The 15,234-nt window shown below is 43.4% G+C and overlaps 1 protein-coding gene across 1 annotated transcript in view; it reads right to left on the minus strand.

Moving 5' to 3' along the window:
- The window catches only part of GPC1 (glypican 1), a gene marked incomplete at its 5' end in the record, with an annotated part of 110,988 nt that extends 96,522 nt beyond the window's left edge, over window positions 1-14,466 (minus strand). The window contains one exon of the mRNA XM_009335229.1: window positions 14,304-14,466. Coding sequence (XP_009333504.1) covers window positions 14,304-14,466 — 163 coding nt within the window. The remainder of the gene's footprint in view (window positions 1-14,303) is intronic.
- Window positions 14,467-15,234: the final 768 nt, after the last annotated feature.

A 15,234-nucleotide genomic window follows, 5' to 3' on the forward strand; every position in this document is an offset into this window, starting at 1 on the left:
GGACAGGCCAGTTTGTTTCAACAGCCTTTTTTTGGTGGTGCTAATCTCTGTCTGTTGCAGGGAGAAGTCAAACCCCACCAACAGGGATGCCTGGCCATGCCCTTCAGTGCAGTATGAGGCATGTGCTTCCTCCTGATCCCTGTGCCCCACCAGCTCCCATGCTGAAACAAGAGCAGTGGCTACCAGGATCACTGTCCTCTGGCACTGCAGTCACTTAATGGCCTCACACGTATCCCTTCTTTAGTAAATCTTGTCACAATGCTTACCCCTGGTCTAATAAAGATATTTATTCCCACAGCTATATTTCTGCTATTGCTGTTTACTCAGCAGTTGGGTTTGATGAGATGATTTCTTGGGTGACTCATATTCCACCCTCGGTTCACCCGGGCACACTCCCGAGGCAGCTGTTATCTGGGCAGTGAGTCTATGTTTACAGCAAGCGAGTATTTCACATTTCATGCTAGCTACCTCCTCCCTTCCCTTTGAAGATGCATGAGGCAAGTGCCTATCGACCCTCTACTGTGAACACCTCCAGCAAAAGTGTCCCAAACTGCTGCTGCGGATACTTCCAGCTCCTCCAGGAGCATTACTGATCTTAGCATCGCTGACCAAATAGTTCCCAGCTCTGAGGCTGCACAGGCAGCCCCACCAGCACCCAGAACGAGTCAAGAAAATGACCCCAAAGAGCTTAGAGAAAACTGCGGCATACAGCTATCTTAAGGAGAGGGCTGTGAGCCCTACAAGCTCACTCTCTGAGCTCAGTAACTACAGACTCAAATAACAGATAATCGGATCTTGTAAACTCATTTCCGTTAGCTCTGCTGACCAATGGTTTCTTTCCCTGTTTTACACACAGCAGACAAGGGCTTGTTCTATTTCCTTTGGCCCCGAGAGACAAAATTTTATATTTGTTACTGTGTATTTAATTTTCTGGGTTTCTTTCAGAATGATATATTCTGTCACAGCTTTATTCCCCAGTGCAAACCTGAAAATCATTGGGCCATGTCCTAACCCAGTTACATCAACTTATTCAGTGTCAAAACTTGGCTCAGTTTTACAGAAAAGGCTCTTCAGTGAGTCAGCTTCCCAGTAAATCTTCAGGGATATTAATCCACAGGTAGATCCTGCTCCGGTATGATACATGTAAGGTGTTTTTCTTGGCTAGGAATAAAACGAACTGCTTCAGACACACTGTGCTTCAGCTGTATAAAATGTCTCGATTAGCATTTCTTGTTTTGTTTTCAGAAATAAAAGGAAATAACAATAGACTTCAAATCTCTTTCTCGTTCATAGCCGAAGCTGGCCCACATAGTTAAATGTAATTGTTAGCTTCTTAATAGCTTGGCATTTTCCACTGCACCTTCAAGAGAAGAGAAAAATCCAGACGGAAGAACTATTGAATTGTGAATGTTCACTCAGCATTCTCAGTAGGCATTTTCCTCTTGTATTTAAGCCAAAACAGTAAGTAATGTAGGCAGGAAGCATAGAGAGCAATTGCTTACTGGTGACCAAAGGTAAGAAAGGTCAAATGTTTATTTCCTATGTTGCTCCTATGCATGCAGTGCCCAGAATCTTTTAATTGTATTTCATGGTACTCTGAACTTGTACAAGGACATAAAATATATTTATAGCTCACTTAAACTCTTGGTAATGAAACAGCCATCCTACGCAGGACCTCTGCTAATCAACTGAAGACTTTCTGTGCATTAACTTTAAAAATGCAAAAAAGCACTTGTTCGTTCTCCAACAGAAATGCTTATCGTAGTTTAAAGGCAGTAACAAAGAAAACCTTTTTTTTTTTTTCTTAGGTAACAGCTTGAGTCTGTATCAGTTCACCTGTGATGTCTGAAGTACAAAAATACAATTTCACTGGCAACGCACATTTATTATAACTGTTATTATAGTGCTGGAAGCTCTCAACCACACTGTGCCAAACACCGACATATAATAAAAAGATCATCCCTCTCTAAAGCTTGTCTAAATATGTCATTTTCTCTCTTTTAGACAACAACAAAAAAGGGGTAATCAAATAAAGAGGTCTTTAAAGATTTCACTTAACTAATCATACTTGATGCAAATTTCTGATGAGCAGACTGAAAAGCTCCTAGACTACTCTGCTGCTGTAATTATAAACCTCACAGCAAACTTACCTTACACATCTTATACAAATCTTCCATGCTGGGGATCTGCTTTAAGATAAATTTTGGGGAAGAAGATCAGCCAAACACGTTAACTGTTTCTAAGGCTGAGATTAAGGAAAGGAGTCAGTGATTTACAACAGGACCAGCTAGCTGCCTTTGCTTTTCTTTTTCCCCCAGAAGCTGTTGGGCTGCAGCACCCTGGAGCGGGTGGTGATCACGGGGAGGGAGGCAGGCTGGCCCTCCGCTCGGGGCCGCAGCTCCCTCACACCTCCTGGGCCAGCGGCACGCATCCAGCCACCCCACAAAGTGGGGAAGGGGGCTGCTGGAGCACTGGGCTCCCGAACTGGCTGCTGCCAATTTGATGCCACAAACCAGAATCTCTGGGGTGAAAGTGGGGCCTTATGTTAGATTTGTAAAGACTACAGTCAAGCCTGTCTTATAATTGCAAAGCTAAACATCCCCATACTTAGGTAAAGGAAAAAATTCAAGTTGCTGGTGAAACCTTAATTCAGCTCCCTGATGCATGTGCATTATGATACAATATATAATTAGCCTATGAGGAAATTAATAATTACGTACTGAGTGCAGGATTTGGCTGCTGTACAGTAAATAATGCACCACGCTGCCCAACGAATGATGATGATTCAGCAGACATCATCTATCATATGCCCTACAAGAGGCAAGGGGCCTGTGAGAAAAAAAAATAGTCTAGGATCACATCATTAAAGACTGAATATCAATAGTTTATTTGTGCCAGAGAGGGAGGCACAAATTAAGACTGCACAAGAAATCTCAGTTCTAGTCTTTCGCCTTCTTGCTTTTTTGTGATGGACTACGCAAAAATGAAAATATTTTATGTTTATCTGTTTCATACAGCAGACATGGTCAAACAGAAGCTAAACTGTGTACCCCAGTTCAGGGACCCGATGGTGACAGGTTGGGCACTAGCAGGAAGGCAAATGTGCTACTGGGCTGGGCTTCACCGTGACCTGCAGGGAGCTCGATATGGCTAGGGGGGAAGAGGACAGCTGGCCTGGCTTAGTTCAACCATGTCTTCTCCAACCTGACTAAAAACTGCCGCTACAGACACAAAAAGCAGAAGACGCCAAATCCTGCAGAAACAAGAACAATTATATTCCTTTCAAAGAGCTCCTCAAGCTGGACAAAATTCAGGTTTGAAATAGCCATGATTTTTTTGAGCTGCAGCAAACACATGCCCGACATTTAAAATACTGGCTGTTTTCATCATGGGTACACCCAACTGCGTAGCCTTCCTATTCACTTGAAAGTGTGAAGGAGGAGGATCAGTCGGTGCTCCAGGGCTCTTGATGCCAGCCAAAGCGGTGAGCGTTGGAGAAGGAATGCTACCTCTCCACTGTTATTAATTGGGAGCCAAAATTGGAGAGCAAAGATACAGACAAGGCCTTGATTTACAGTGAACCAAGACAAACAGGATGCTCTACTTCTGCCCTCAGATGTCACAAATAAAGCACAAAGCTAACAAATTATGGCTATGTGTTATTCTTGGATATTTCCAGCTAAGCCCTTGCTTTTCCTAATGACCGGGAGGGCAGGAGCAGAGCCGCAGGCATGGACGGGCGCACCAGAAGAAAGCCGAAATCCTGCTCTCAGGAAAGTAAATTCCAGCCATTTCCTCCACAACGAGTTTACTACATGCTGCCGTGCAATACTTTTATTGGCATTCATTAGCCCGTGAGGACCAATTTATTCATTTTTAGCAGCATTAAAACAGAGGTTGCATTCTACAAGTGAATCGCTATACTGCTGGGGCTGTAGGAAGCTGCTCAATTATCTCCAGTGTGTTAAAAGCTGAATCTAGACTCCAAACTAATCTTAAATTGTAACAAACATTATTTGCCCGAGCCTTGATTAACTGACAGTCTGATCCCCAGCTTGCAGCTGTCTTGGCCTTTTGGGGAGGGTGGTTGGGGGGGGTGTTGGGTTTGTTTATTTATTTTTATCATTGCCATGCACCTTGGGAACCAGCAGAGCAGAGACAGTCAGCACTGGGGTGCTCAGCAGTGCATTACTTGCAAAACACTACTGGAAATGAAAAATAAAAGATTGAAGCCCCCAGTTTTTACACTGAAGCTGCTCCTCTTTTTGTATCTGATTTCTCCTTCATTTGGGGCTTCATTTCTGTTTAAGAACAGCTAGAGACCACAATCTAGCATTTACATTTAACTAGATATTTGTGGCATTCCCAAGTCAAATTAACAAGCTCTTGACATGTACATATACTATAATATTCCTTCCCAGTAACACCTATAAAGAATACAGCAATTCCTAAAATTGGGGCTTGCCCCATTTCAACTGAAATACAGATACCTATCTACATATACACTACATATATATATATTTCTTTATATATTTCATCCTCTCTCTTAATCAGCATCTCCAAGCCACTGAGTTTCAATGAATTCATGCTCTTGACTGTACTGCTTTGAAAAATATCACAGCCCTCATTCTTTGTGTAAGAATGAAAATCCAAGCAATTTTCATGGCTCTCTGTGGTAATTTTTCCTGTTTTGTTTAATTTTGTTTCAGACTATCTTTTGGCAGCTCTCGCAGGTTGAGCCAGGGAAAGGGATTATGGTTGTTGTGTTTTAAGCAGCAGGTGTGGCGATCAACGTGGAAATGTATGCATCCCTCTTGGAGATGTAGCTATGACAAATGGAGACAAGAGTTCCAGCATTCCATGCAAAAATAAAGCTAGGTAATTGATAAAAAGGTGCTTCGGAGAAAAAAAATGAATCCTTATTTCTTTTCTCTACTAATGAATGCAGCCTCACTGTTTTTCTACCAGGGCTTTTGTATGGGCTGCCTTCATGCTGGCCTTCGGGTGAAGCGTGCGCTGATGTTACCCCCTTGGTCGTGACCCGCTTGGTCAGCATGAATCATCACTGAACAATGCGGAGCAACTTTCTGCAAAGGACAGATCCTGTTGGGATAGCAGTGGATTAGAAGGAATATTACTAAAGAGAAATCTTTAAAGGCCCTCGATGAAACTATCATTTTTACATCCTCTCCTAAAGATGGCAATTTGAAGTAAAATTCATAGTGTATCTTACCCCTGGCTCCACTGACTCAAAGCACCTGACGCTGGACTCACGTTTTGCAGCATCAGGTCCTACGGAAGCTGGGTTTTCTGATTTCTATCTCTCTTTACAGTGAAACAAACCCAGCTCATTGGTGTCTTGGCCAAATCTGCAGGTTTAATGAGAATGACTTAACACTACCCAGTTTCTTCAGAAGTAGCTATGAACTGCTGGGTAAAATGAGCATTTTCTTTCCCTCTAACCTGGCTAATTTCAGAAAATACAAGAAATAGAATCAAAATACCCTGAAATAGCCTGGAAGGGAAGTGAGGCACTGGAAAAAACTCCGCACATATTACACCATGTTAACTGTGCTTTCAAATGCAAGAAGCTGTGTTGGTCTGAAGGGAAGAAATTAAATGAGAATAGGAAAGGGGAGGGAGAAGTGAAGTATCCTTAAGCAGCCATAGCAATTACAAAGATGATGTTCCTCAGCGAAGGCATTCAGCCTCGCTTTTTCTACCGCAAAGAGGGATTATTTTTGACTCCCCCTGTAGATAGATCAATTCTCAGCCCAGTTTTCATAGGCACACAGCACCTTCAAGCTCCCATTGGTACCGCTGGTACTCATGCTACACTCTAAAAATCAGCCCAACTCCCCTAATCACACAGGTTACCAGATGCCAAAAAACTCTGTTATACCCTTGCCCCCATTTATACAAGTTGTTTGCAGAGCTCCCTCATGATTTTGATCATTACTTCCACTTTGAAAGGGCCTTACACAAAAAAACCACTCGTACCAATGATGCAAGGAGCATTTCGAGCCAGTGCCTATTCCCTCTTAGGTTGGGGGATGCTGAGAATAAATGTACGGAAAGGTCTTGGTTGATAAACCCTGTAAGACGTGGAATGACATGATGTCTTTTGCTCTCGTCCAGAAGAGGATCGCTGCATTTTATGAACTAGAGGGACTTCTGGTACTCCTACACCTTACCCAAAGCCAAGGGACTTGAGCTCTGTTCCCACCTCTAGCACAAACCTATCGTATGACCTTCCGCTCATCTCTTCTCTCCATAGTCCACTCACCCAAAACTGTTTTTTGTTTATTTGTTTTGTTTTTTGTTTTTAAACAAAGTCCTTGGACCACAGGTGGAGTCACAGACAGGCAGGATGCCCTGCAGTGCATTACAGTAACAAGAAGCTTCTTGGCTCAATGGATGTGCTACTTCAGTGCCAATAACTAATAAAGCAGAATCAACAGTTTGCTGCAAGCATTTCTGGTGAGAGAGAACAAAGTACTTCCATCATCTCAAATGAGAACAGATATCTTGGACTACTCAAAATAACACAACCTCCTATGTCAGGACATGCCACATATTTCAGTAGTGTATTTTCAAGCTTATTGTGCATGCCAATCTGTAAGCGGGGACAGCACCTTGCCACTGGAGCCCTTGATGCTCCCAAATTACCACAGCACCTGGCTAGGAACAGAGACATGACTCTTGGCAAATGCCAAACTTGGGGGGAATTACCAACTCAAGAATTGATTCAGAGCACCTGCATTTCTTTGCAATAAGAGTAGCCCAGGAAATCCTAGTATTTTCCTCTCATGAGAAACATTGAGCATCAGAGACCTGAAGGGTGAAAACTGCTTCATGTGGAAACCAGTAAACCAGCTGGAAGATGGCTGAGCGTAAACTGGTTCAAGACATGGGCTCTTCTGTAGAGCCATGCAGAAAAACCTCAGCTGTTCATCTCCAGTTTCACTGCTCTGACCTCCATCCGGCCATCTGGGTGTTATGCTTCTTCAGTCACTGAAAGCAACCTCCAGTGCTTGTAATAGAGGTTTGGCTGCTTGGCTGCTTACTCTGTGAAATCAGAGGTTTTCGAAGAGATTCATGCATTGATTCCTGAACATTAAAACAAACTCTGCTGACACTTTCTTCTGAAATGACTATCTGGACATCACTAATTTCTTACAAAATATGCCTGTGGCATCCAGTATCTTGGAAGAGCAGGCACTTTCTTTTATGTCCCCAAGCAGATGCACATTTCACTGTTCTCTGAGCACTCAGAGGCAGCTTTTTTTGAGTATGTGACAAAACATGGTGACAGCTGCTGAAACCGAGATGCCTGATCTATCTTTTCTACCTAATCTGACTTCTGCAGGGATGAAGCAGCTCATCTCTTGGGGTGTGTGAGCCCTTGCAGGAGGCACTCCAGTGTAGTGCTCTCATCCCAGCCACTGCCACTGCCTTGTTTTGTCCTCTTTTCTTTCTATAAAAGAGAATACGGTGCCTATACCATCTGTTAAGCAAAGTGCTGCACGTACATTGCAATATACCCTGCAGCACACAACGGAGCCTTGCAGATTAAATGCGAAGAGAAATGCCTGTAAGGGGAGAGAAAACTCCAGGTGCTGGAGCTGTTACAGGTGAGCCTAAGCATTTGCTTCCCCGAGGCAGCTACCTGTCAGGATTAATCTTGCCGAGCCCAGGAATGCGCCTCGGTAGATGCCGCACCCCATTCCAGGAAACCATAAATACCAAACGAGATGCTCAGCACCACACATGAAAGCATCTTCTTTCTGTGGAGCATGACTGCAGGGGAGTGACAGCCGGACTAGCACCAATCCTGCCTTGTGCTGGGGTTTTCTTAAGGTGGCTCCTTGGGGAAAACAAGGAAGGAGGTGAGCATGGGTGCCTGATGCCTTCTTCCTAAGGAGGCCTCCCCCTTATTTGTTTCTCTGTCCTGGATCCACCTGGGACCCTGCTTTTTTATTCCAGGTTAAAGGATGTTCTCTCTCTTTCTGTCTCGTCCCCAAACCAACCCTAAGGGAAGGAAGTCCAGGGGAGCCAAATAAATCATCTTTGATAGCCCCTCTTATAAGTACTTTTGATAATGCATCCCAGAGGCAAAGCTGGGGGACAACTGGGCTTCTTCTGAATGATGCTGCCCAAGCACCATGCAGGAGGGGGCACAAAACAATTAATGGTGCTTTGAGTAGCGCAATTTTGCCAAACAGGATACCCCCAGCACGTCAGACAAATGCAGTGCAGGTGATGAACACTTATTTAGCAAAAGCAATTGACTCTCAGGTTTCTTTCCCTCCTGTTTCTTCATCATCTCACTAGGAAAAACGATCGTTAAGCTTCCTGCTTATCTCAAACACCTTCCTCCCCTTAATTCCCCCCTCTTCCTCAATTTCCCTGACTCTACTAGCTTTTTTGGGGGCTGAAGTGTTTTAGGTCCGTTTATACTTTTCAGTTTGGAAAAGATGCCTGTGCACAGGCACTGCTTGATACTAGATGTTCAGTTATGAGGCCAGCAGAAGGCCAATACAAGACTGGTATTTGGAAAGGCAAACACCAGGCGAGCCATGGAAGTCATCCCGATGTCCCCACCACGCACCCGGAGGGATGGCTGAGCCCGCTGCTGCCTCCCATCTGCCCGAGGATACCTGGGAGGTCAGTGCTCTCCCGCAGAGCTGAGCCCATGGCCAAGGCCACCAACTGAGGCCACACACCACAATTTCAGGGGCAGAGCCCCGGCATGGGGAGTTACCACAAAAAAGAGCATTCCTGGCTAATTAGGGGCTTCTGGATCCAAAGCAATACATTTCAAGTCCAAACTCAAACACTTGGCCCTAGGGAGCAGCTGGTGCCGATGCCAGGGGCGGCGGGAGGCAGCCAGCTCACCAAGCACAGGCTGGGACTGCCAGAGGGACACCACTGACTCCAGAAGTGCTACTTTGCACAACCTTTGAAACAAAGGAATTTATTTCAAAACACAGCAGCATTTCCTTGTTTTGAAGCATAACCAGCCCCTGGAAGATTTCTTTCCTGTTTCTACATAAACACAGTATCTTTTAGACAGCACCTCACCAAACTCAAACCACATGATGCCTCCATGAAACACGCACAGCTGAGAGTGGTGGCAGCAGGACGCTGGAAGTGTGGAGCAGTTGTGTTGGGGCAACGAATTTGGGGACACAGGCACTGCAGTCTCCATGGCCCAGATAATCATTGCTTCAGTCTTGTGTCAATCATTTTCTGCACAGAGTAGTCCCACATCTCCCAGAACACATCTTTTGGTGCGTGGGCCACCAAATTCGGACACCTTAAAATTTCAGGATGGCAGGGCTTGGTTCATGTTATCATCAGCTGAGAAAATACCTGCAAAATACAGATTCAGATCTGGATTTTGTAGTCCAGGTTTAAAGACAGCGGGGTAGGACAGAGCTCTGCCTGCTGGGCTTAGTCCACAGCCTCCTGATCAGCTTCCTTAAGCATCCACAGTATATGTAAATAAATATATGTATATATGCCTCTCTCCCCAAACTGTCCTTTTAGGGGCTGAAACCCTAGGTACTGTGGGTTAAATAAGTCAGTTCCTCTGACAAAGACACATTTGGCTGAATTTTAAACAAGGGGCCTTTAGAAATCTCTAATAAAATTTTAACCATCAGTGTGTAACAGCTTCTAGGACATTCCCCACTTTGTAACATTTAAAACAATGATCCATCTTCATAAGAAATATGTAACTGTCTAAAACTAACTCTCAAATAATGTTGATTATCTGCATGGTCTGTGTTTCAGCATATGCAATTTCCGGCTACCAACATTGGACATTAGGAAAGCTTTTACATGGCATCAACTTTCCAATGAGCAGCCACCTATAAAATACATAATTTTTAATCTGCATTTGACTGCCACAGCTTAAAAATCCCAGAATTTATGAGAGCTACAAATCATTTTTAGACTGTGCAGTATGGAATAAAAGCCAAGATTTTTGGTTCGGCTTGTTGATATTTCCTGAAAACATGAAACAATTCTGAAAGGACAGATTTCCTGGCTCACAGCTAAAGGTCAGCAGTCACACAGGGAGCACTTGCTAAGTGTACCAAAATGATTGGGAAGGAAAGATTGGCACAACATTGCAGTATTATTAAAAAGTGATTTAAGAGGGGAAAAAGGGAGAAGAGAGACAGACAAGGATTAGACTCTCAACAAGTGAGCTTTCATCAAGACTAGAAAAACAGCCTTGTTCCTTGCTGCTTGCAGCCCCTGACTGTCAGTCTAAGCACCACTTGCTCTTGCTCCCTCTTTCCACCCCCTCTGCCAGCCATGCATCCCCAACCCGTGCTGCCACCTCAGGCTGCACTGGCTCTGAACGTGACTTCTCCGACCAGGCACCACAAATCACTCCTCTGGCCTTTCCTGCATGGTCCAGAGGTTTTTCCAGGCTCATCTTTGTAACAGATTTTGGAGGCACAAGTTTCATTGGGAAGGACAGGAGTTTGAAAGTCCCATGGTTTTGTGCAACACTGACATACAGTTGTGTGGTATGCAAAAAAAAGCTCATTTTCCCAAGGAATCTCCCCCAAACCGCCCGATGTTTATAACTTGTCAGTACAATTCAAGAACCAAAGCACTTTACTGGCTAATTCCTGTTCTGCAGCCGGCAGAGGGGGCAACAGGCAGCTCTCATCAGTTTCTTGAAATCATCTACTTGAACAAAGTTCCTTGCCAAAGTATTTCATTTTACAGTAACAGATACTGAAAATTTCCCCTCCACTGAGATGATACCAGTTTGAAAACAAGCACATTCTGCAATTAAAATCTCTGAGGCACGTATAATGTTGGTAGCATCTTTAAAACAATATTTAGTACCAGTCTCAACAGAGACCGTCCCAGCTCCCTCCAAGACTCCCGATCTTGTTTTAATTTTTATTATTCACTTTTTTCTTTTAGAGTATGGGGTACGTGCAGTTTTCCAGGCAAATAAACTCTGACCAAAACCAACCTAGCAGCCTCCAGCAGGTCCCTGCCACAGGCTGTGCACACCCCCTTCCCTGCCTGCCCAAGAGCCCTGGGACATCAGAATTAACAAAGAATTTGTGCATATAATCCTGCTAATGAAATACCGCTACTCTGACTTCAACGTCCTCCTTAACACTGACTTATCAAAAGCATATGCTCCCATCACTCATAGTCTGTGCTTTTTTTTTTTTTCCTTTTTTAAATTAAAACCAATCGGTTGTAGAGCAAAATACTACCTTTGCAGCTAAAAGATTAACAGCAAGCCAACGATCACATGTGTAGCTTCAATCTGATGCCCCCAAATCCTGCTAACTACAGTAAATTAAAGCAAAACAAAAAATGCACTAGTAAGCAGCTAAGCAATACTGTAGGCTGTTAAACTTTAAATTTAGCCCTGGCAGATCCTGGAGGAAGGGCATCCCAGAAGGCATGTGTCCTCTGTTATGCAGAGAGAGCGCTCAAACCATAGGATCCTATTCCATATAGATCACTTTTGAATATATGGCTATACCTATTGTATGTCATCTGTATCTCATGCATATATTTTCTCTAAAAATACTTTATATGAGATAAAGGACGCTCTGCTCTTGGCCACACAGTGTTTGCCCCAAAAGCAGCCAGTGAGACTAAAACAAACAGATTATAATTCCTTGCAACGGGATAAAGCTGTAGCTCAGAGTAGAGGCGCTCTGACAATTTAGGGCTTTACAGGCCACAGCCTGCAAGGATGAATTATTCTCCAAAGCAAAATGTTGAACACTAGCATGGAGAATATTACTTCAGAGGCAGATTGCTATAGACTTGCTATTTTCTAGCTGGAGCTTCAGGGCAATTTAAAAGTAGAGATTATTGCTATGATCAGCGGTGAGATTACAGAAGCAAGATTTGCTGTGATGAATCTAAAAAAGACAGCTCCAGGCCTGAAGTTCAATGTGCCACACCTGCTAGCAGAGAATATATGAATAATCTGATCTCCAGGCTGTAAATACTACGAGAAAGTGTTGGACATCCCCATCCAGTGCAGTCTCCCCCACTATGTCCTCCTAAGACCAAAAGAAATTGTTAATATGAAGACAAGCTGTGCATCGATACCTCTGCAACCCCAAAACCTGCACTCTAAGCTGCTGCTAAGGAAATCCAGCAAAACCAGGCATCCGGTGCCAGAAAGACTAGAATTCATCAACCTGACATTAAAAAACTCCTTTATTGAACAGCTCTAAACAGCACTACCGCAAAAAGTCTTGTTAACTGAGAGATTAATAACATTAACTGGAAGATAGGGTGGTTTCTATGGCATTGTTTCAGGAGCTGAGGTGATTCCATTGCCCCATCACCAGAACTCCCTCAATTCTAAATTATTTATGCAGTAGCTAAAAAAAAAAATAATAATACTGCTTCTAGGTAAAGTCATGCTTGAAACTAAGATGCAATATGATGGTTTTTTTTTTTAAATCATGTCTTGCATAAACTATAAACTCTATATTGATTGCAAGGGTAGTTAAGTAAACTAAAAAGGCATAACAGGAGCAGGAGACATCTTCTTGGCCTTGTGGGCTCAAGTGAGGTTATTCCCACTACAAAACACCAATGACCTGTGCATTATGGTCTGTTTGGCTTATTGAACACTTACTTTGTTTGATGCTTAAAAGAAACTCGGGTATGCACCACAGAAATAAAGCTCTATTTTTGTAAAATGCTGGGGAACAAAAACAAAAAGCCCCCTAAAAACGAAAGCCCTTACAGCTCTAATTGGTATCTCAACACAAGCATCCCCCTTTCATATGTTTGGTTTTGCTTACTATTATTCTTATTGCTGCTGTTGTTATTATCAATCCACCAAAACATCACATTCATACTAAACCAGTTCTTCACTAGGCAATTTCTGCTCGTCAATATAATCCTTAAAGCTTCCATCAAATTTTGCACTCTCTTACAGGACAGACGTAGAACTATGTTCCTTTAAGTGTCTGTGGCAAAAATAAAGAGCAGATATATCAGCCAATGCTGCCATAGGCAGTGGAGGGAGAGGGTTCCAAGGCGGGTGGATGTTCTGCATTAACCCCTGCAAAGGGCTGGATTTCAGAGGTCAGCGAGCGCACTCAGCGGCAGCTACACCAGGTCCCATCCAGACATCAGTCTGAGCAACCAGCATTGTAAGGATCTTTTGAAAATCCTGGTTATCACTTTTTAAGGCAGGTGAAAATCAATTAATTTTGAGCTTTTAAAGGAATGCCTTTGCTGTGGTCAACCCTGGCCACACAGTTACAATGCATTTTGCAGAGATGCACTGCCTTTTCTTTCTATTTAGTGTAAAAGCACTTAATCTTGGTTATCAGCTCACTGAAGGTCAGGCTTATTTCTTTAGATCTATTATTTACTGCTTGAAATTGCCAGTTCCACCTTTCTGGCTATTATAGCTTCTTTCCCCAACGCCTTTTCATGATAACTCCATATGATGACCGTTGATAAAGTTAGGAGGACTGTGATTCTAAATGTCTGACCTTCTTCAAAATCTGATAATGGATACGGTTTCTGAATCATAGGTCATCTCATTTTTGCCAATAAACCATTTATTTCCAGTGGCCTTCAGACCTTGAGGCTTACTATGCACTGCAAAATGGATTCTTCAGGGAACAATATGAGAGAGCCATCCTTAGCCTTTGCTTAGCACGTTAGGAGGGATACTGTAGTTTTGAGAGCATGTTTGTCCACAACACCTTACGCACCACAGTTTCTAAGACCTTCACTGCTGTACAACATTTTCTGATGTTATATGAAGCTTAAAGTTATAAGCGTCTAATGTGAACTAACCTCCTTTTCATTTGCAATCTATATGGAAAGGACAAGAAAAATCCATGCCTCCATAAACCCTCCTCACCTACCGAGGGCTATCTAGTCACCTTTACCATAATCTTCAAGTTAAAGCTCAAGGCACAGTGCCAAGTTTTACATCACTACCTCAAATGTTATGCTGCTGCGGTAAGACCAGATTACGCCATGCTTGTAAAAGCTGTGTGGGTGCCAAGGTACACAATTTGTTGGTACAAGTGCCTGCCAGCCTCCTTCAATGGTTTCACTGAAATGGAGTTCTCAAAATGACTTGGTCTTGCAAAAACGCTGCCAGAGGTACAATTCCTACTGAAGGTCAACATTTCATGCAAACTATGGAGCAAGATGCAGAGGAAGACGTGTCGAACACGAATCCCTGTCTGGAACAGTGCTTGAAAAGTTAAGCAGTGGCTGGATCCTGAGCAGGGGTGAACCAAGCAGGTTTTACTTACTGTCAAAGCTTCTGTGCTGCGCTGTTAGGGTTGTCTGCACAGAGCGACCAGCCTCTTTCATCATGGCTTCAAATTCACTTCGGCTTTTGTTTGCAAAGTTCTCCTCCATCTCGCTGGTGCAGCAGGTGTAGCCTTGTGGGCAGATTCGCAGGTGCTCCCCTAAAATGAGAGAAAATATAGTCAAATGGCCAGGTTTGGAAAAGGAAGGATTTCACCCCAGACAACCTCAACATAAAAATATTCCAGCTCCCTAGTAACCTGGATCTGCATCAGGCTTTACACGTTTACCCCCTAATTTGAGTTATCCTGCATTAGTATAGTGGTTAGTGTGAATGCAGGTACAAATTTTCTCGCTGCTGACTGTGAGGGAAGGAAAAGCGAAGGAGGTAAAATTCATACATGGGGCAAGGAGAAGGGAAATACAAATGTCTCCTGCTCAAAGGCTGCCCTAGAATCCAGCTCTGCCTAGAATCCCAGAAGACATGGAAATCTCTGATTAAATGACATATTAGTCATCCTCATTAGACTTAACAAGTATATTAGGACAACGGTTTGAAACTACTTTGTCAAGAAAAAAAACCCAACTCCAAAGCGCTCCCCCCCCAAACCAACCTCCCAGAAAAACCTATCCTGAGAAGGCATTTCCATAACCAGAGAGGTGAGACTAGTGAGAAGTTTTCAAAAGACAGACATGCTGAATGCCAGTGGAATTTGGGTGACTAATTCCCCTCCACAAATTTTGAAATCTGCCCATTTACTATTTTTTCAACGAAAGATTTATCTCCCAGAAAGAGACAAGACCACCCAAAAAAGGGTTGCTATGACAATGACTGATTGAATACACCCTTTGCTATACGGAAGAACAGGAAAGGTAAGAGGACTTGGCAGTCAAATTGAAAAATTTTTCAGTATGGGAGCTCCTCTTGCCCGC

The sequence above is a fragment of the Pygoscelis adeliae genome, unplaced genomic scaffold (genome assembly GCF_000699105.1).
Source record: "Pygoscelis adeliae isolate BGI_AS28 unplaced genomic scaffold, ASM69910v1 Scaffold21, whole genome shotgun sequence".
Lineage (NCBI taxonomy): Eukaryota > Metazoa > Chordata > Aves > Sphenisciformes > Spheniscidae > Pygoscelis > Pygoscelis adeliae.